Genomic DNA, 21,386 nt, shown 5'->3' with positions numbered 1-21,386 from the left:
GGAGTGGAGTTAACTCACAAGTGCAGCCAGCAGGTGGCTCATAAGTGCAGAGTGAAGGGATTGCAGGTTTGCCTATAAAGACCCTTAAGTGCTTGGGAGCCCAGAGGCAGTGCAAGGGCAACTGGACATGCAGAATTCAGAGGGTGACCAGTGCGCAGAGCAGTCAGATGCATCAGCAGGGGAGAGGAATAGATAAAGCGGAAGCGAAAAGGAAGGTCTTGACTTGCTTCCGGAACCGGAGGTGGTTGTGCTCAAGTTTGAGAGAGACAGGGAGGCTGTTCCAGAGGGAGGCCTCAGCCGAGGCGAAAGATCTGCCCCCAACGCTCTGCTTGGAGAAGCGTCTGACCCTCAGAGTTGGAGGTGAAGGAGCGTAGAGCTCGAGAAGGAAGATATTTTGGAAGAGAAAGTTGGAGGTACAACGATCGCAGGCCCCAGAAAGCCTTGTGGGTGATAGAGGGTGTTGAACGTGATCCTTACAGCCTTGGGGAGCCAGTGAAGAGATTTTCAGGGCTGGAGAGATACGATCCATGGGTTTGAGGACGATCCATGGGCTTGAGGCCAAGAACAAGTCTCACAGTCCATTTCTGGATAAGTTGTAAAGGTTGAAGAGTAGAGGCAGGAAGATTTAGAAAGAGGCTGTTGCAATAGTCCAGCATAGAGAGGACCAGAACTCTCTAGACATTGAGCTTCTGATGGTAAAGTGAGAAAAGGAAGAATACTCCGAGGAGGTGCAGCTGATAGTTTGACTTCTTAGAGATGTCAGATGTGAGGAGAGAAGGAGAGGGTGGAGTCGAAGATGACACCAAGGTTATTAGCCTCACCAGAAGGAGCAGGAAGAGGGCCCAGAGTGGGCAGACAGAGAGAGAGAGGCAAGGAGGGAGCGGGTGTCCCAATGAGGAGGATCTCCGTCTTACTGGCATTCAGGCAGAGACATTGGCAGCACACCATTCCTGAATTGCGACCAGACAGTCTGGTATGAGGGAAGAAGCAGAGGTGGCTGAGGGGAGCCTTAAAGAGAGCTGAGTGTCATCCGCATAACATTGAAAATTGGAGCAGAAAGTAGCGATGCACTGGGCAAGAGGTGCCAGGTAGTGGTTGAATAGCCAGGGAGAGAGGTTAGACCCCTGGGGAACACCACAAGTAGAGGGAGAGATAGAAGAGAGGAAAGACCCCAGTTGGACCTGAGCGTGTCGGTCAGTGAGAAAGGAGGTGAACCAGGCCAGGGCATGATCAGTAATACCAAGGTTGCCAGGGAGGCGACTGAGCAGGATGGCATGGTTGACCGAGGATAGATCGAGGAAAATGAGGATAGAAGAGATTAGAGTCAAGATTAGAGAGCAAGTCTTCACAGGAGTTCAGGAGAGCAGCTCCGTGCTCCGAAATTAGACTGGTAGTCATGGAGGCAACCAACAGATTCAGTATGTAGATTAAGCTGGGAGATGACTAGCTTTTCCGAGAGTTTGCCCAGGAAAGGAGTGCTGGAGATCGGGCAATAGTTACCCAAAGTGGAAGGTGCGGCCGAGGGCTTCTTTAGAAGGGTGTGCACAAGGGAGTATTTAGGGGGAGGGGAAGTTCCAGTGGCAAAGGAGTGAGTGCAGAAACCAGGCAAGTCTGGAGCAAGGGTGTCGATGTGGACCTTGATGGTTCTGGATGAGCAGGGGAGAACCTGCTTTGACAAGACTTTCATAGATGGGACTGGTCTAGAAACACTGTCGGGGTGAACAGGGGAAAGGGGGAGGAAAAAAGGGGGAGAGACGGCCTCAGAGTGGTAGAGGAGGAGGTAGGAGAAGAGAGGGTGGACAGGATGTCCTGAGTTCTAGTGGTGAAATGAGAGGCCAAGGCTGTGCAGAGGACCTGGGAAGGAACAGGAGAGGTAGAGACTGCAGGAGGATTTGCCAGCTCCTTACAGATTTTGAAAAGTTCGGCTGAGTTGTTAGAAGCTGCAGAGATGCAGGCTTGGATGTAGGCTCTCTTCTTCGAGAGGACAGAGTCTGTACTGCCTTTGGAGCAGGCGGCAGCCCAGTTTTCACAGGGTGCACCCGATGCCCTCCACTTGCATTTAGGGGCAGCAGGTCGGAATCGTTCCAAGAGTTGCACTTTCATTTGGGCTTCAAGCAGATCCTCGACAGGGGCAAGAACATCCTGAGTGTTGAGAGATGAAGGTTAGAGAGGGTTGTGTCAAGGTGTGAGTCAGCCAAAGGTGCAGGAGGAGGAGAGAAAGTAGCGGTGAAAGCCTCAACTGACACACGCTTCATGGGTCGGATGACCGAGAATGTAGGTGGCAGTGCTGCAGTCAGCTTGACCTGCATGAAAGAGAGGTGGGAAGAAATGAAAAATTGATCACTCCAAACGAGGAGCGATGAGAGGGTTAGAGAAGGGGCTGCCTGACGAGATCAGAACATCAAGCGTCTGCCCTGTAGAGTGAGTCGGGACAGATTTCCTGTTGTTGGAGATTTGCCAAGATCACAAGTCAGATTGTACCAGTGATTGAGATGACTCGTGTGTAGGTGTGTTCCTAATTTGAACTCACCAGTCATTGACACTGCGCTTCAGGCACACTCATTTTGCATATGTAAAGTGTGCATTACTGGAGGTAAACCCTACCCTGTCTGCTTCCTCGCAAGTATACAATTTTTTCTATTGAGACTGGTTGAAAATGCTAATTTTACTGGGAATAGGGTGGGAGTATTGGTGATCAACAATGTTTGGACTAATGCTGGATTGAGATCTATAAACTCCGTCCCGTGCTGCTTGTTGGTGAATTTGACGTTGCAGGCACAGGCTGGAGCAGAGCAGGATGGTGCATCGATGAACCCGGGCTGAGGCGGTCAGAGGGGTGAGAGACAATTAAGAAGGTGTGAAGAGTCGCCGCTGCTCTCCCTTTCCCTCACAGTGGCATGGCAGGCATTCCTGAGACCGTGGCCCGAACACAGTTACATCGCCTGGGAAGGTGCCATCCAGTGAAAGCTGTGTGAAGAGTGGAATGTTTCCAGGAGTGCCTTGGGGGTGGGGGAGGGGGGGTGAACTTGCGCTCTGAGGGCACGCTATGTTGTCTGTTGCTGCTTGCTCACGTCTGCCCCTGGAGAGGAATGCAGACCTCGTACTAGTCCATGAACATAAACTGTGGTAGCAAATTTCTGCATGACAGCACTATGGAGCCCAGGGGAGGAGGGGAACATGCTGTCAGTGTATATCACGGCTAATGTCATTACTTGTGTTTTCTGTCTTATGTTTTGTACTACTGCTTGTTCAGGAGTCTCCTGGATGCCATGCCTTTATCGCTTTTACTAGAGAATGAATGGTCTAGGGGTATAGGTTCTAGGAGAATATCTTCCCAATTAAGAAGGATGATGTTCTGTTAAGTAGGAGGGAGGTCAGGAGAGAAGAGTCCTGATCCAAGGAAGGCTATTTTCATTGTTAATGTTGTGCAAGTGTGTTCTTTCTCTTACATCCCTGTACCCATTAATTTTCACGAGCCCCAACCCTCTTTCTGGTTACCCTAAACACCTATCCACAACTTCTCCTTAACCCTCTTCCCATCCAACCCCCCCATTGGGTGTCTCGAGGTTACCTGTTGGTATAAATCAGGAGCCCGTGCCAACCAAGGTGGGAGGGGTCAACTGCATTTGGCTTCCGTGGTCAGGATGGAGTTGCGCGATACCCCACGGGTGTGACAATTCCACAGAACGCACTGCCTAGCCGGTGGATAACAGGCAAAGGGATCCTCTGAGGCCCTCCTCCATGATCCTAGCTACCACAATTGGTTGTGGCCGGGCTGCCTGCCTAGGAAATACTGATCTGGTCCATGATTGCAGCGATATGGGCAGTAATGAAAAGCAAGCAAAAATGGAAGCTTTGACAAGCAGCCCACGTGCCCAATGCAAAGTGAGGCAGGCACCTCCCAGGTGCACCGAACACAGAGTCGGGCCTGGCAGCTCTGGGCACCAATGCCAAAACAGCACTGCTCACATCCCATTTACATTTTTACATTTATACATTTATATAATGCACCAAAAAACATCCTGAAGGCATACAGGCGATACACTTTATGGTGAACACAACACAAACAGACAAAACAAATCCAAATAAACCCAGAGGCCCCTGAACAGAGAGAAGACTCCCAGGACCATTACCTAAACAGTAGAGTTTTTAGATTCCTTTTAAACAAGCTATGTGATTTTAGCTCTCTACGGTCAGGCGGAATTGCATTCTAGCCTCTAAGCGCGGCCGCAAAAAAGGTGCTTTTACAGACCAACGTCAGCTTAGACCTAGGCACCACAAACAAATTGGTCTAATTGTTTCTCAGTGTTCTCAGCACTCGCTTCCTATTCAGTTTATCAATTACGTACTCTGGGCTAATCCCTGGCAGGCATTTTTATGTGTAAACAGCAGGCAGTACTCTATTCTTGCTTCAATAGGGAGCCAGTCTCGTTTTATTTCTCGCTTCAGTGATAGGATCTTCTCTTTCCAGACCTTCTATTGCCCTCACTGTGCTATTTTGAATTACTTGTAGTCTGGCACAGTCACCTTTGGAAATACCAACCAGAGGGCTACTATAGTAGTCAATTTTAGTGCCAATGATGGCCCTGGCTACTGTCTCGCAACTTTTTTTTGTTAGATAATACTGTATCTCTGATGATAATTTAACATAGTATGCTGACGCAGATACCAGGCTATTTACCTCGGCTCGCATGTTCAGATTTTGGTCCAGGTATATACACCCAATGTTGCAGTCTATCTACATGCGCACACCTATCCATTATATCAAATTCATTAATATTTAAAAACTCAAAATGTAATGAGTGATTCGGGTGCTGGGGAGGAATACAGACCCTGGCACGGAGTCTGAACAACAAGAAACAGAGATAAAGTGTCTACCATTTGAGACACTCGCGTCCCCTGCACATAAGAACTGCAAAAACAGTCAGTTTTAAATGACTCATGTATTTACTTAAAAGTAATTTAGCAAATATGCTGTTCAACAGACAGTCTTCAATTCAAAACATATCTTCCAAACGTGTAACAATTATTATTATTTTTTTTATAACTCCCCAAACCAGGGGGAACAATCTAGAACCAATCTTGTCTCAGAGAAACTTGAAGCTCTACGCGTTTCGGGGATATCCCCCTTCTTCAGGAGCATTTAACTGTGGAATAACATATAGAACCCTATCATCAGGCACATAATTCAGTTTACATTTATGTTCCATAACACCATGCACAAATCGGATACCCATGCCTAATGTGTGTACTAATTACACCCATCATGTGCCGTAATATTTGTGTTCAACTCAGTATCGAATCTCCAATTGAAGAAAGCACAGTACGTGCGCAGAGTTGTGGATACCAGAAAGACACTAAGTGTAGTCATCTTCACTACAATCGATATTGCCATAATTCTCCTTCTCATATTAATGACATATACTCTAGTATCACCCGTGCAAATGAAGCATTCAAATAGGTTACATGTATGCATTCCCCCCCCCCCCCCCAAGTGAAAATAATCATTAATGGCCTACCTCTAATCTGGTTTCTCTGCGGTCTACACCTAGCGTCCAGAAACAAATGGGTCTTGAGCACCATTGTAACATTTAATTCCTATGTCAATGGATGGGTGTCATGATTTGTGGTGCCTACCTGTAACCACAGGGTAACAGATGTATGGCATCTAGTTCCAGTGCTTCAACGTCTTACATGCAGAGAATTTTCAAATTCAATCCATCCACTTAGTACAACTCCTGGCACAGATATGCACAACTTCCGGTGTCTTATCTATGGGAGGCCAGAATACTTAATTGAGCACAGGGTGCGCATATGTCATAATGCAAATGGATACAATGTCCAATCTTACTCTTACCTGTAGATAGGTATATGATGTTCAAATGAATTCTCAACTTCACGCTATTGGCCCAAAGGTAAAGTGCGCTACTATGTTCAGGTCCGTATAATCTTTGTTGGCACAAAACACCTAAATAAAGCAATGTTCCCATTAAGATCGAAGCTTTCCTCTTCTATCAATCATTACATGATTATCTCATGCATTATGTACAATTTGGACGGTTATACAAGCTAAAGGACACGCGTTCATTACCTCGTACGGTTCGTATCGCTAACTGAAAGCAGTTCAGTCTTTCCACAATCCGGAATTCAGAAATCAGATGACCAAGCAGGTGTCCGTATCCAAACGTATTTGTAAAGAACGTAGCCGCGGCTCGGAAATCACTAGTCGGCTCAATTCAAAAGTGAATCACCATCTTGGGAAGTACACTATCCCTAGAGTACTGGCATAGAGTGTTCAAATTGTATCATCCCATTCTCATCTATTAACCTGTACATCCACTAGCCTTCTAGCGTTGCCTCCCCACAATGTTTTCACTTTCTGTTTAGTAGTGATTCTACATCCTGCTACCTTGAAATGATGATCATCTGGGCCCAGTCCCGGTACTCTGGTCCCTGTACCCACCACCATCCACTTTATGTTATATTATTGAACATTGTTATATTATTGAACATTTGTATAGGACCTTTCACCCTTGGTATAATCACAAAGTGCATCATTTAAGGTTAGGCTGCTTTTGACCATCCAAGCCCGGATCATCCCATACACTTTATTAATGTTGCTTGAATCCGCCTCGTACACTCCCGATAGGGGAATGATGCATTGCGTATCATCTGCGTAATTTGTAAAGCAAACTCCCCTATCTTCAAAGAGTGGCAAAGTAAAAATGTTATACAGTGAAGAGAGGCATGCACCCTGAGGGACTACAAATTGCAAATGACCTGGGGCTGCTTCTGCAGTATTGCTACATACCTGTGTGAGTCTATTCTCCAGGAAAGACTTCACCCATGCTGCTGCACGATCCGAAAAGGCTGCCACTTCCTTTAGTCTGTTGATCAGCAGAGAATGTCCCACCATATCGAAAGCGACAGACATGTCCAGCAGCATGAGCAAAGGATGTCCTTTGTCAATTACTTGTAGAATACTGGATTTAAGATCCAACAAGGCTGCCTATGTTCAATAGCCTGGCCTGAATCCAGACTGTGATTCATATAAGATATTATGGTTCATCAGGTGCTCTAAAATCTGCTTATAGGCCACTCGATCAAGTATTTTTAACAAAAATGGTGTGTTGATGATCGCTCAATAATTAGACGGCGCGAGGGGATCGAGACCTGTTTTTCTTTTTTTAAAGTGGCGTGATCCATGCATTCTTTAGTTGATCTGGCACATGATTCTCCTTAAAGAACAAATTCACAGATTTTAAGAAGGTCCTCATCAGAGATGGCAGATAATCCTTAACTTTAATTGCGCAGAAAATGTCTTCTTTTCCAATAGTAGGGTTTCTTAATGATGTCAGACAGCTCTGTTTTTTGTCCCTGCATAGCCTGACTGCCCTCAGGCGCCCTACTTTCTCTAAGTGATCATCTAGGAGAAGAGGTAGAAAGTGTGGACAGCTTGGAGCAGAAGCCGGATTTCTTAAACTGCAAGGCCGACATGTCCATGGTACAAATAAAAAAGCGCTGAAGCAAGGGGACAGAGTGCGAAAATCACATTGGGACTATCGAAGACACCTCAACCCTGTGCCGTGCATGTAAAGACAGAATTAACCTCGAAATAAAGCAAATAAAAGGCAGGATGCAAGGTCAAGGAGAAAGAACATTCATCTGACTGATCTATTGGAGTCAACTAATATAGATGGGAAAATGGAGAACTTTAGGACTTCCATTAGTAAGCGTTCCATAGACAACCCTCCGGTATCGCCATACTTCATAGTAGAACGCCCCTATAGGTCTATGATGGCAAGGCCTGGCCAGGGCCCCCACCTCATCCAATCATCATTAGGGTACTGAACTGCAGGCACTGCAATGTGCAGTTAGCAGCGGCCCAAGAAAAGAAGGCGCAACGGTATGGGCCAACTAAAAGATCACTATAGCCAGATTTTAGCCCTACAATACATGAGGCAAGGAGGAGATTCCAAAAAGTCAAGGAGTATCTACAACACACCGAAATACCCTATGCCATGTACTATCCAGCCAATAAAAGGGTGATCAGGAGGAAAGGTACAGCTCTTCACGGATCCAGTAGTAGCAGGAGATTAAGAGGAAACTAACAGGATGAAGCTAGATAGAATGCAAGAGACTGCAGCGGATGAAATTGAATGAGGCAGAACTTTATGCAACGTTAACACAAGATCTACAATATTGGTCTTCTTTCATAGCCGGATGCATGGGCCTTAAACAGTTGGTAGCCCGGAACCCTGCACCCACTGTAAGGATCCAGCGTAAATAGCTTACAAGCGTGTAAGTAAAATGCAGTAGGGAAAAACGTGCTGTGTCTGCATGCTATGTGAAACTGCGAAGACAAATTTATAAGCCACTTACAATAATGATGTGGAATATAATTTGGTGTGGAGGAGAACCAAAAGGCAAGACAAGAGTCGGAGTACACTAAAAGACGCATGGTAGATGTATTTCTGATACAAGAAAAAACTTGTGTGCAGGATCTAGTGTCAAAATAGCTCCTGGATGGAGTGAACATTGGGAATATTACCCATAAACATCAGGCTCAAGGGGGAGTGGTGACATATCTGCAAATCTGTAGGCTTCAAACTGCAAGCAACTAAGTCAGACACAGAAAGTATGGTGTTCTTGCTAATGAAGGCGATGCAGGGGACAATGTTAGTTATCCTACACATTTATGCCAATAACCTGGATGATCCAGCTTTTTACAAAGAGGCAGCCCACAGCAGGGCAGGAAAATTTAATAGGATCACAAACCCAGAACTTGACAGATCTACGACCAAGACTAGACCGCTCTCGCGAACGGCACAGACATGGCTGGGCATTGCACATTTTTATTCATGCACATGCATTGCAATCCTACGAAAAGCAAATACACATACTATTATACAGTACATAATGCGTATACACACACAGAGTATATTATCATCCCAACGCAGGTCTTATGCAATCACCTCATGTATAATCCTTTCAAGAACGCTGTCCGATCGTGCTTCAGTGATTATGGAATACCATTTACAAAACCGAGCAAAACACGCTAAACCATGCAGGTTTAAAAGCAAAGCTTTACTGGAGGGTGGAAGTATACATGGTGCCATACGTTGAGCACAACAAGGCTTCAGTGTCCAATACTGCAACTCTATGGGAGGCAGTTACATGTTTTATTAGGTAGATGTGCATTTTGAGGTTAGCAGCACTGTAAAAAGCATTAGGGGGAGCTGAATCTGTGCGAGGTGAAAATCAAGAGACTAAAACTACAATATATGAAACCTTTCAAGGTGGGGACTCCCAGGGAAATAAAATAACTTATATAATGAACTAGCAGCTAGGGAAGTAAGATGCCTAGAATGCAATCAGTGTGCCAGAAGATATGGCGAGAAGGACAGTCTTGGCCGTATGCTAGCATGGCTTCTGTGGCAGGGGATGGGCCAAAATACTAACGGCAGTATTCAAACAGAAGAGTGAAAGGTGCTTCAATGAATAAGCCATCAACTACATTTTTGAAGAATTATAAAAATGTATAGACCTCGAGGACCAATTCCCCTCAAGATGCATTGACGGAATTCTTAGATAAGAGTGCATACACAACATCTTCAGTACGAACTAGGGGAAAGCCTAGGGGCAGAAACCTCGCTTAGAGAACTAATAGATACAGTCAAAGGTCTTCCCACTGGAAGGCCCCACTTCTAAGTTATTTAAGGCCAACATAGAAATGTTAGCACCTTGCCTAAAGAAGGTATATGAGAACTCCATTGGAACTAGTAAACTACCAGAATCCACCAGAAAAGCAAGAATTCTTCTTCTGCTGAAGCCTGGCAAGCCAGGTGATCAGTGCTCATTTTAAAGACTGTCTCCCTTCTCAATATGGAGAATATATTTTGGCGAATCTACTTACCAATCGGATCATGCACTGTGCATGCCTCACCAGGTCAGACTAGATCAAGCTAGGTTCATACCAGGGAGATCCACGAAGCACAGCCTGCGTAGATTAATTGCACTGAAGCACAGTATCGATCCTGACCACAGTCAACGCTGGGAAGGCTTCGGTCGAGTGGCAATTTCTCTTTGAGATGCTACAGTGAATCGATCTAGGCTTAGGATTCCTAAACAAGGTGAGCCAATTCTACTCTAACTCCAAAAGGCAGTGGTCCGAGCCATGTACGTTACAGAGGGGTACGCACCAGGGTTGCCAGCTGTCCTTGCCTCTTTTTTCAATGGAAATTAATCTGCTAAGGCTGCCATCTGAGCAAGCCGATGCATTACCAACAAGGGATACGATTTCATGGTACAAATGGAATTGTCCCACTATATGCGGATGACATGCTGCTCAATACAAAACAGCTAGCAGTGAACTTGGGCGGTATAATTGCACAAATGAGTATATTCGGCACAATTTTAAGGCTTAAAATAAACTCAGGGAAGTTAGAGTTACTAGCCCTGCATTCTAGTGCTGGAAGAGCTGGTGCAGATCTAGGGTTAATTTGGCAAGACAATAAAATTAAATACCCAGGGGAGACTATCTCTACTAATGTACAGGAGCTCTATGCTAAAAACTACATTTAACCCCTCGAAGAGCTGGAGTGGAAGGTGGTGAGGTGACTGCAGCTCCTCGTTTCCTTTATAGGGACAATCTCGATCACCAAAATGGGAATCCTAACCAAGCTACTGTACATTTGTCAAAACATGCCCATAATTCTGCCTGAAGGATACTTTGATAGGGTCAAAGCACTGATTCGTGAATGAATACATGTGGGCATTTCCCTTAAAAGGCTGTCTAATGCTGCCTCTCTCATGTGAGAAGGGAGCCTCGGATTACGGGACATGGAATTGTACTATTACTCAGCGCAAGCGCAATTCGCTGCTTGGTGCCTAGGAGACATTACTGAAATGCCATGCTTACTGACTAAGTGCGATACATGTCAAGCTTCCTCAATAGCAGCCATGTTAGGGGGGACAATTAAACAATGTAGGGACAGAGACAACCGTGTACGCCACTTGGAGATTAACAAGGCTGGTAGACAAGTTAGTTGAGGCCACCACACCATACTCACCATCGCTTTCATTCGAAAGGCGGGTGCATATGCCCAGTTGAAACCTCTAATTGCACACTCTCGACACAGGGCCGATCTACATCCCATCCTGTGCATATATAGTAACATACAAAATGGAAGAGCTACTTCGTCTCTACCAGCTAGAGAGAGATGGAATAAAGCACTGGAGCCAACACGGATCGATGCTAAATGGGACTGAGCATGTCAACAAACAGGAAAAATCTCACTAAACCAAGGACAAAGCTTAATAAAATACATACACCAGTCATATTCTTGACCACACAAGATTCATGCATACAATCCGAGACTACCGGACGAGTGCGCTAGGTGTGGGTGTGAGCAGACAGATTTTATACATCTAGCCCAGAGGTGCGTCAAAGGCTGCTCATTCTGGTGTGAGATTGGGGATAAAATGTTCCAAATTATGAAATACGAGCTGGCACTAGACCCACAACCATGGTTGTTAGGAATATTTGGATTTAAACTGGGTGAAGATGCAACGATAGTAGTGAGAAAATGTGTGGCTTTGCCATGGGGGGCCAAAACGGGGCTGAAAGCACAAATATGGCTGAAATAATTAATTTACTGTCATCAACTGACTAAAGCGTATGCAAAAGTACAGACTAAAGCATATGCAAACGTACAACCAGCAGAACAAAGGACACCTGGTATACTTTCAGTGAATACTTGGCAACAGAGGGGACACCCTAGGAGATGGAAGTCAACTGTGATAACAAGGCTAATATGGATATTTTCAGACTTTAGCCAATAACATGAGAGGATGTGCCACATAGGTCTCTGTCCAAGGTCTGCTCTGCCCCATGCTCCTTTGTACTTATAAAAGGTTAATGGTTAAAGTTGTTGGCTTTGAGTCTGTATCATGTAAAGCACACTTGCACAAGTCATATTGCTCTGGCAGATGTTTTGTGGTTTATGCATAAACTGTATTAAAATACAAATAAAAGGTTAAAATAAAATAATCAAATAAAACCTACAAAAGTGCCTGAAACTGTGCATACTTTATGATCCCTTAGTTTCATTTTGTTCTAGGACTTGCGAACATTCTAGGGAAGGGGAAAAAAAACAACCAAAAAAATAATAGCAACATTCAGAAGTATACGAACACTTCATGCTCCATCTAATTTAATACCACAACGTGAAATTCAGCGCCAATTTTTGTTTTTGAATACTTCCATGCGCTTGTTAATTCCCATCAAAATAATGTTGCAGAATTTCTAGTCTAGCGATCCGTTTGAATATAGGTATACACACATCCATTTTGGGGTTGTGGGGAGGTTTGCATTGACCCACAGTAAAAAGTTGCTAGGTTTTGCTTTTAGCAGGTAAGTGAATAATAATGGTCCCGTTTCACCTCTTACTATCGGCTATTAAATGTCTTGGAACAATTATCCCCCTGCCACTTTTGTTTTTTCTACATTTTTGGATAGATTAACCACCATCCTGGCCACAGAGACATACAAGTTGCAACAGTGGTGTTGTGCTCGATTACGCCGGCTGATATGTAATGATGTGAACTCTTATAGGAATTGTATATAGGAACTGAACCCCATATATGTTTGCAAGCTTTATGTAAGCCTGTGTGGATAGCAATAGTTTTTTTATGCAGATAACTTGCAGCCTCTCACAGCTTTCCCCCTCTTCCTCTATATACTATAGCACTTTACTCAGGGACTGTTTGTCCATACCCACAGGTTCTTGTACAGAGGCAAGGAATGAGGCACTTGGGTGTTTGCGAGCAAGATGATCTTCAACTGCCATTAATATCCACTCTGGTGCTTTTGGGGTGCTTTTTGGAGTGCATCGCGATTGCGGGCATTGCATTTGAGTGACCAACCCTACTTGATAACCAACTGAGAATTGGCCACTGTGAGAAAGCAGCGAGTATTCCCACTCCATTTCCCCATGGGTCCTCTTCCCAGGGGGCCATGGAAAGGCCATCGCTCTTGGATCCCAACCCTGGGGGTGGACAAGTGAGAGAGGATCACCTGGGTAGAGGGTCTGTGGGGAGTGGGAGTAGGATGCCCTTGGGACAGACATGGCATCCCCTTTTCCTATTAATGGCCAATCCAACTCTTCTCCCGTCTTCATGGGGGATTATAAACAAACTCCCTTGACTTCCTCATGTACAACTACGAAAAGTACTGAGACGTGGAAGTCAACCGGGAGTAATGAAGACTAGTTGCTTTTACCACTCTGGTATTGGGATGAGCAAAAGGCCTGCTGAGAGCAGTAGCGGTGAGGCATGTCCCCTTAACGATGGTCAGGTAGAGTTAATCGTAAACTCCCATCTGCATGTTAAGGGGCTAAAAGGTGTATAAAAAAAAGAAAAAACATCAAATGAGAGTGAAGGAGGAAGCGGTGACCGGAGCAGTGGCAGTAAAATTGCAGCAGCAGAGAGGCCAAGAGACAGAGCGGGAAGCTGTCCGTTTGGAGCACACTTATGGTTCAGTGATGAGCAGCCTGGGAGCTAGGGCTCTGTGGAACCGAAGGAGCCTTGAAAGTGGAGCCATGTCGGAAGGCTGCCCCTTTTTCTATTGCTCAAAGTGCTAGTTTTCCTGGGGCCAGGAGCCGACATAGGAGTGCCTAAGGGGCAGGAGGTGGAACTCAGAGGCAATGATCAGAAGGCCAGGAGATCTGCGCTGCAGGAACTTGCATCAAAGCAACCAGTGAGTTTCTAAGCAAACAGAAACCCAGTATACGAGCGATTGATCTTACGCGCAACGTTATTTTGCATTGGAGTGGTTGCGTGAAGTAAGACACATTGTCTAAAGTCCCTGATTCAAATCCTTGCAAACCAGCAACTAATAAGACTTGTTAATCCTTGAATGAGAGAGGATACTTTGTTACGGAGTGGTCACATGTATATGAAAGCATGTTGTCGAAAGTCTCAGAGTGCTGGGAATAGTTAAAGGCAAACCTACAAAAGACATATTACAACAAAGTGAATTGAAAATAATAACAGAGTGATTCACATGAAACCCTTTAAACATTATGCAATGCCAAACCGAAAAAAAAACTTGGATCAATATATTTTCACAATCTGAATACCGCTCTGAAAGAGGATTACGTATAAGATTCTAAAGAAATGAAGTTTTATCATTTAAATAAATACACCAAGTCCGAAAGTGAATGAAACTTAAATTGCAAGCAACTTTCATCTACATTGAAACGACAGATCAATTAAATGTTAAATCAAAGAAACCAAAGCACATTTAACGCTAAAATGAATAGAACATTAACAAAACCAGCCATTCCAATGTATATCATACACCAAAGCGAATGGAACTTTGGCAAACTTTTTAAAAAGTTAATTAAAACGAACTGCCATTTTCAACGAGGACAATCATTTTGTGCAAAGACCAGCCATATGCAGAGGGTGCAAGTGTGGCATAGAACATTTGGAAACATTGTAAAATAAATATGTCATTGAAAGTAATTCTTGGGGAAGGGAAGCCTGTGGTTTTGAACTATCTATCGAATTGAGGAAGACGCCTCAGGATATTTTGTGTTTTGAACTTTATTTTGGAACTTGGGGAAGGGAACCCAGAGTCCTGGATGCTCCTATATTATTTCTGGAACTTAAGGCAATCCTGACTTTTGTTAGAACTGCTTTATACTTGGGGAAGGGAGCTGGAAGAAAGCTGTGAGCTGGACAAAGCTATGAATCTTATGCTGAACACTTTTCTGATGATTGTTGACATCCCTTCTATGAGATTAGTTGTGAGGGCAAGTCTAGGTTTTGGACACAGACAGCTTTCCAAGTTGAACGTACAGATTTTGACTTTCCTTAATTCTGGTTTGGTAGGGTACTCCCACCATAGTATAGGGCAAGATAAGTGTTTTTCCATCCAAACATTTAAGATAATAAAAGTGTTTGTTTTGAACTTTGAATCGGTTGTCAGTGTCTTACTCTAAAATGCCTTCACACCACCAAAGATGACTAGGTGCAAGCGGTTAGGTCCCCAAATTGTCGAGGATGGCTCAAACCACTTAAAAAACTAAAACAAATACCCCGCAAGATTACTTTAAGACTGCAGTAAAAGCTATAGAGGCCTCTATTATGCAAATGGTAGAGGCAATCCTTGCCAAACAGATAATTGTCTAAACGTAACCAATCATCAAGATGGATGGACTATTTATACTACACTAAACCTAGGGGCACTAAGGTATATTCTATTGAGAAGAAGAAAATGAGAGAGGAGAGCATGACGTCCTCCCCTTTAGAGGCTGACCCAAAGATGACTACAACTAACGGGTCGTCATTGAGGGCGCTCAAAATGAAAAAAGTCTGGTGCTTAAAACAAATGGTATTGCAAGAGACAAAGCAAATAATATGGCCTCCCTTTCGACAAGTAACCACAACACTATGACATCTTATGGAGGCCTAACTAAATTTTCCCCACCCCTTTATTGTATTGAGGGAAGTTCCACTAATAAAAAACAGGGCCACCACAAGGAAGTACTGGAATGAAAACTAGAAAGGAGTCGAAAAGAAATGGCCTTGTATGTAGATGATATTATTTTGCATGCTGTTAACCCTACACACACTCAGAGCCATGTTGGAAACAATAGAGGAGTTTGGGGCAATATAAGGAGCAAGGGTAAACAGGACCAAATCCACACTATACATGACATTGGACATAGTGGGGGCAGATTTTGATGACCTTGGTATGAATGTTACACTTTTGGGATTCACATATTTAGGGTTGCAAGCGAGTCAAGATCTTCAATGGGTGCAATAGCAGAATTTATTTGGGCAAAGTTCCCGCTGTCTGTAATGGATCCAGTGGGGTTGGCAAAGATGATACTACTGCAAAGAATTTTATATGTGTTTCAATCGATGCCTATGACGCTACCAGCAGAATACTTCCAGAGGATTGATAGGGTACTGAGGACACTTATTTGGAGGGCTATCGACATTGCAATTGCCAGCCGGACAGGGGGAATGAGTGTCCCTGACTTTAGGGCTCATTATTGGGCTGCAACATTACAACATGTAGTGGATTAGTTCCAAACTTCCTGAGAACAGGTGGTTAGCATTAATGATAGTAAGGATGTGGCATCCGGCAAGGTTGTTGGAGTCCCTTGGTGCCACAGAGAGGGAATTAAATAACCTGCTGATGCCAGTATGCATCCTGATTAGAGTCTGAGGAGCAGTGACAGGGGTGGTAGGCAATAATATTATGTACTTACTTGAGATGCTGTTAAGCAGTAGTTTCATGTGGCATAGTGCTAGTGGGTGGACTCGGATGGGAGGCGAGGTGAACAGGCGTCAGGTCCGATTGAAGATTTAGATCTTGAAGTTATGGTGGTATCGTACCAGGAGTTTAAACAGTTGTACCCAATGATACCCCCAACCTTTTTGGATTAGGATAGGTTGATGGCGGCGCTGCAGCTATTCTGGCCGGAGTGTCAGTTGAACCCAGATGTGCAACAGATAAATCAGACTTTGGTTGACTTAGAAGATGGAGGGAAGAGAATGTCGGAACTCCGATCCCTAGGAGATCGGAGGGGAGGTTGCAAAATGACAGAGGGGTGGGAAGCAGATTTGGGTTACCAATTGGGCGATGAAGAATGGACGAGAGTACTTAGACATATCCAAGAGGTTTCTAGGAATAAAAGATTTTGCCGGTTGTAATATGAAAGTATAATGAGAGCGTGCATCACACCGGTTATTATACCTAAAATGGCAGCGGTTAACAAACCCACAGGTTGGAGATGTGGGGTTGCGGAGGGAACATATTTACATGTGTGGTATAATGGTGCTGTATTGGGAAGCATTTATGGAAACGGTGCATAGACTTTCAGGAAAAGCTATGCACCTGACAATTAAACACTGTTGATTGTGCGTGTTGCCCATCAGGAAAAGGGAGGTTACGGCGAGCAAGTTATGTATCCTGGGGTTAATGGTAGCGAAGAGGCACCTTGCAATAGCATGGAAAGCAACCAGGGGAGAAAATCTAGTGTTGTGACGGATGGCCATCAAAAGATGGATTAGAGCGGAGATTGACATCCGAGATAATGCACCATAAATGGATGACACAGGCAATTATTGCTGTGGCACGAAACTTACGACCCGTTCAGAGAACCCTCAGATCTGAATCCACCTTGGAAGATATATTTGGGGGAAGCAGCTTTCATCCGGATAGGCTGTAAGATTAGGAGTTGAAAAGCCTAGCCGGATGGAGGAAGGGAAAAAATGAAGAGTGTATGCATTATTTCAAATTAAAGGGGAGATTGTTTTAGACCTAGCTTTAACATGTACCCAGAAAGGTTCTGTGCAGGGAATTGAAGCAGAGTTTTAACGAGGAACGGAATGTTTGCATGCTAATGGGGTGGGGGGGACATTTTTGGGTTGTCAGTATTATACATCAGACTGTTGTATATGCATGACCAATGGGAACCCCGTTCCACCTCTGCTGTATTTGTTTGTTGTGCACAAAACAATTCTAGAAAAAGGTTATTAAAAAAAAAACAAAAAAAAACTGGAGGTTATACCTTCGGCAAACTCAAGCATAAGCCTTGGGTGGATCACAAGAAACATGTTACAGATCTTGGGAAACGCAGAAAACCATGGTTAGGGTGTCATGGCTAACTGTGTCGAACGTTGCGGACAGGTCGAGCAGAATCAGGGTTGAGGTGTCGGAGTCCACGTTTGTTTTTAGGTCGTCCCAGATGGATAGTAGTGCTGTTTCGGTTCCTCTTGCGGGTCTGATACCTACTTGTGCTTGGTCTAGCAGATGGTCATTTTCTACATGTTCTTGGGTTGATTTGTATACGTAGGTTTCAAGGAGTTTAACTGGATATGGAATGTTTGAGATCAGCCTGTAGTTCGAGGTCTTCTAAGTTGCCACTTGTGTTTTTTAAAAGCGGTTTGCTATATGCCGATTTGAAGGTTCTTGGTACAGTTCCCGTTAGTGAGAGATTTAGGAGGTTTCTGTAATATTCTGATGGCGTTCCTTGTTGGGGTGTTGTCGTAGCCTGGTGGGTTTCTCATTTCTTTAATGATTTTGAACATTTCTTTTTGTGTGTTGGTGGCATTGGTGATTCTGTCATCATAATGCCTTCTCTTCGCCTCTTGAGGGATCTATGCGATTACTGCGACCAACAACTGAAAATGTCGACTTTTACTTCAACCCCCTTTTTACATACATACATACATATATATTAACTAAAAAAAAAAAACTTTGTTAGAGGGGTGTTATGGTTAAGTTGCACTACTAAAAACCTGTGAAATTCACACACACACACACACACTTTTTTTTAATAAACGTGACATTATGGTTCAAAGTAAAACCGAAAAACCCCTGAAATTCGCCAGTTATGGTAGGCTAAGCAACCATAACTGCCCACACCACTGTGCACTGCTAACACTAACACCCAGGACATGAAAGATTACATCACAAATGTCATTGATGACATCACTGATGACATCACATGTGCATTTACTTTTCAGACAAGGGGTTGGGAATGTAATTTTAGCAAAAAAATATCAGGGATTATCAGGACATGTGTAATAAAGTACATACTTTATCACGCAATGTAGTGTTCTCAAGAAAATTCTATTGCAGTGTTCTTTCTAGTACAGGAACCTACTCATACAGAAATTTAGGTATTGGCTGCAGCATACACCATATAGGTGCTAAATTTGTACTTTCCAAAGTTGTATAATAAAAAGGTGAATGTTTGCTAAGTTGCTAATAATGCATCACTTACTACATAATTCTAGTAATACACACAAAACATAAGTAGACTACAATGCATACAAAGATGGGGCTTATATGTGGAGAGTAAAGTAAGTATACAAGAGTTAGTATCATTAGCAACTGTGTGTCATCTACATGATTGGATTCACGAACAAAAATGATTGCTGGGTTTCAGGCCTGCTTCTTCCACTATATATGTACATCAAACGATGCGATTAAAGTAGTGTAAGAACATGCGAGAATAGTAATATTTATAAATGTAATACCTTTTGAAAGTTAAGTTTCTGACTGTCATTAAATAAACCCACCTGGCGTAGATATGGCAGTGATCAATAACGGAGGGGCTACACATGCAATGTCATCATTGATGTCATCAATGACATGTGTGATGTCATCTTTCATGTCCTGGGTGTTAGTGTTAGCAGTGCACAGTGGTGTGGGTAGTTATGGTTGCTTAGCCTACCATAACTGGCGAATTTCAGGGGTTTTTCGGTTTTACTTTGAACCATAACGTCCCTTTAACAAAGTTTTTTTACTAAATTTCACAGGTTTTCAGTAGAGCAACTTAACCATACCGTCCATTTTGCAAAGTTTTTGTGCTAAAGATGATCGGTTTATAGTAGTGCCACGTAACCATAGTGTAAAGCAACTGACTTATTTTAACACCTTGCAAAGAATACCACTAGACAATATGCTGGTGTACAGCACAGTAACGTGTCCCAGGATCCGTAAACACTTAACAGTAAGCGGTTTTCCTCGTGGACAATGTGGAAACAGATTTTATATTGATGTAGGAACGTCCACCTGCAACATTTGCCTTGCACAGCACTAACAGGTATTGGTAGTCAGCCATTAACAATGTAGTAAACATTACATACTTTTAGTAAAAGTTTTACTTACCTGAAAATGACATCAGCTAAGGCCATCTATCCTCCCCAAGAAACAGCAGCACTACTGTAATGAAGGAGCATGACAAACACTGCCTCAACCTTAGAAATAACAAACCCACGTTTGATGCGTCTTTCCTCGTTTCCGTTCGCAAATGGCCTTATTAGCTGTCCTACCAAAAAAGAAAGTCATCTGTTAACAAAGTAAATGTTGCGTTACGAACCACCTTTCACAGTGTAAATATATTTAAAAAAAAAAAAAAATATGCATGCACTCCATGTACTTTATATTTCTCAGTAAAGGACATAGACGCAATAAGATTTGTCAGTAATAGTATAGATGTGCAAAGCATTAATGTGTGCTACAGAAAAATAGGATTTATGGTTATAATCCAACAGGCCAGATTACAAAACAAAATCCTTTTTCAAGATAGCCATCATCGAAAAGAAAGGCGGTTGTTCCATACATGCCCCTCTTCGCTTTCCATGAAAGCCTCCAAAAAGCAACAGTACGTGCCATGACGCAGGACCTGTAAATAAACTTACAGCGACGTATAACATGGTACCTTACATTTGGAAATGATACACAGGATTTTAAAAGAAAACGTTTAACATTTTAGAATTCGTAAAGTACTTTTATTTAACAAACAACTGTCAGAGACCAACAGACTAATCTCACTTCAAATTAAATTGTAGCAATGGTTCTAAGGGCGACATTGAAAATGTTCATGGTGAGACACACGCAGTTATTTTCGCATACACAAAGTATGCGTTTCTGTTAAAGCACCCGTTTTGTTTGCACAGTTATTTCCAAGACGACGCCATGACCGTTGCCTTACACTAACATAAATGATGTTATGTCACTCCTAGTAGATAGTTCAGCGTAGGGACAGAGGGGGCCTGGCCGGTCATCCCATAACATTATAATGGACAGGCACCCGGTCACGAGCAGTTGCATCTGACATTGAAAGAAGCCGTCACTCGGCACCTGGAAACCATGGCATGCACAGTACGGCAAGATGTAGCTAGGTGGAAAAGGTAAGAGAAAATCTGTGTCAATACCCAACCTTAGGAAAAAATTCCAAAACAGACGAAGATTGTGAAAAGTAGTACACAAATGGAAGTGGACAAACATGACATTTTAAAAAATTATTAGCATTGACCCTGGGTACATATAGTGACAGCCTACAAACGCCGAGAAACAGCAGTCGCCGTAAGGGGTAAAAAAAGGGCAACTACACAGTGAGATGGTAATTCAGTTATGAAGGCAGCATGAATGGACAAGCAAGAAAAAAAATTACATGTCTTGATGTTTCACAAGACCAAAAGAACGTGCAAACTGATGAACAAAACTATGTTGGCAAGAATAACATTTGAAAGAAAAAGTAGTAACGGTCAACAAGGGTGACTCTAGTCATAGCCTGCAAACGCAAAGAATGTGCACTCCGTTATTGGAGGAAATTACAACTGCGCAAAAAGATGATACTTCAGTTACATTGTCACAATTAGTGTTTGGTGATATAAAATTAAAACGCGGGTCGGTGTAGAGTCGTCAAAATTAAACTTACATGATCTTGACAGCCTCCATTGTTTTTGCCAAAGTCAGACAGCAAAGTGTTTGCATCAAAGAATCTTTGTGAACTGATATTTCATGTTCCTTACAAACGTTTTTAAAACATAACCTTATCAGATGGTATTTT

The 21,386-nt window shown here is 43.4% G+C and overlaps 1 protein-coding gene across 3 annotated transcripts in view; it reads right to left on the bottom strand.

Annotated features, from left to right (window-relative positions):
- Positions 1-21,386, bottom strand: part of C10H2orf42 (chromosome 10 C2orf42 homolog) — a 324,716-nt gene that overhangs the window by 182,706 nt on the left and 120,624 nt on the right. Inside the window, exon 3 of one of the 3 annotated variants that reach the window (XM_069618916.1) lies at positions 5,858-5,968. The exons of the other annotated variants lie outside the window; for them this stretch is intronic. Coding sequence (XP_069475017.1) covers positions 5,858-5,968 — 111 coding nt within the window. The remainder of the gene's footprint in view (positions 1-5,857; positions 5,969-21,386) is intronic. 3 annotated transcript variants of the gene reach the window in all.

The sequence above is a fragment of the Ambystoma mexicanum genome, chromosome 10, assembly GCF_040938575.1.
Source record: "Ambystoma mexicanum isolate Mex_15411 chromosome 10, UKY_AmexF1_1, whole genome shotgun sequence".
In the NCBI taxonomy this organism is placed as follows: domain Eukaryota; kingdom Metazoa; phylum Chordata; class Amphibia; order Caudata; family Ambystomatidae; genus Ambystoma; species Ambystoma mexicanum.
Note: the sequence above shows the minus strand (reverse complement) of the source record. Positions and strands in the feature narration are given on the sequence as shown.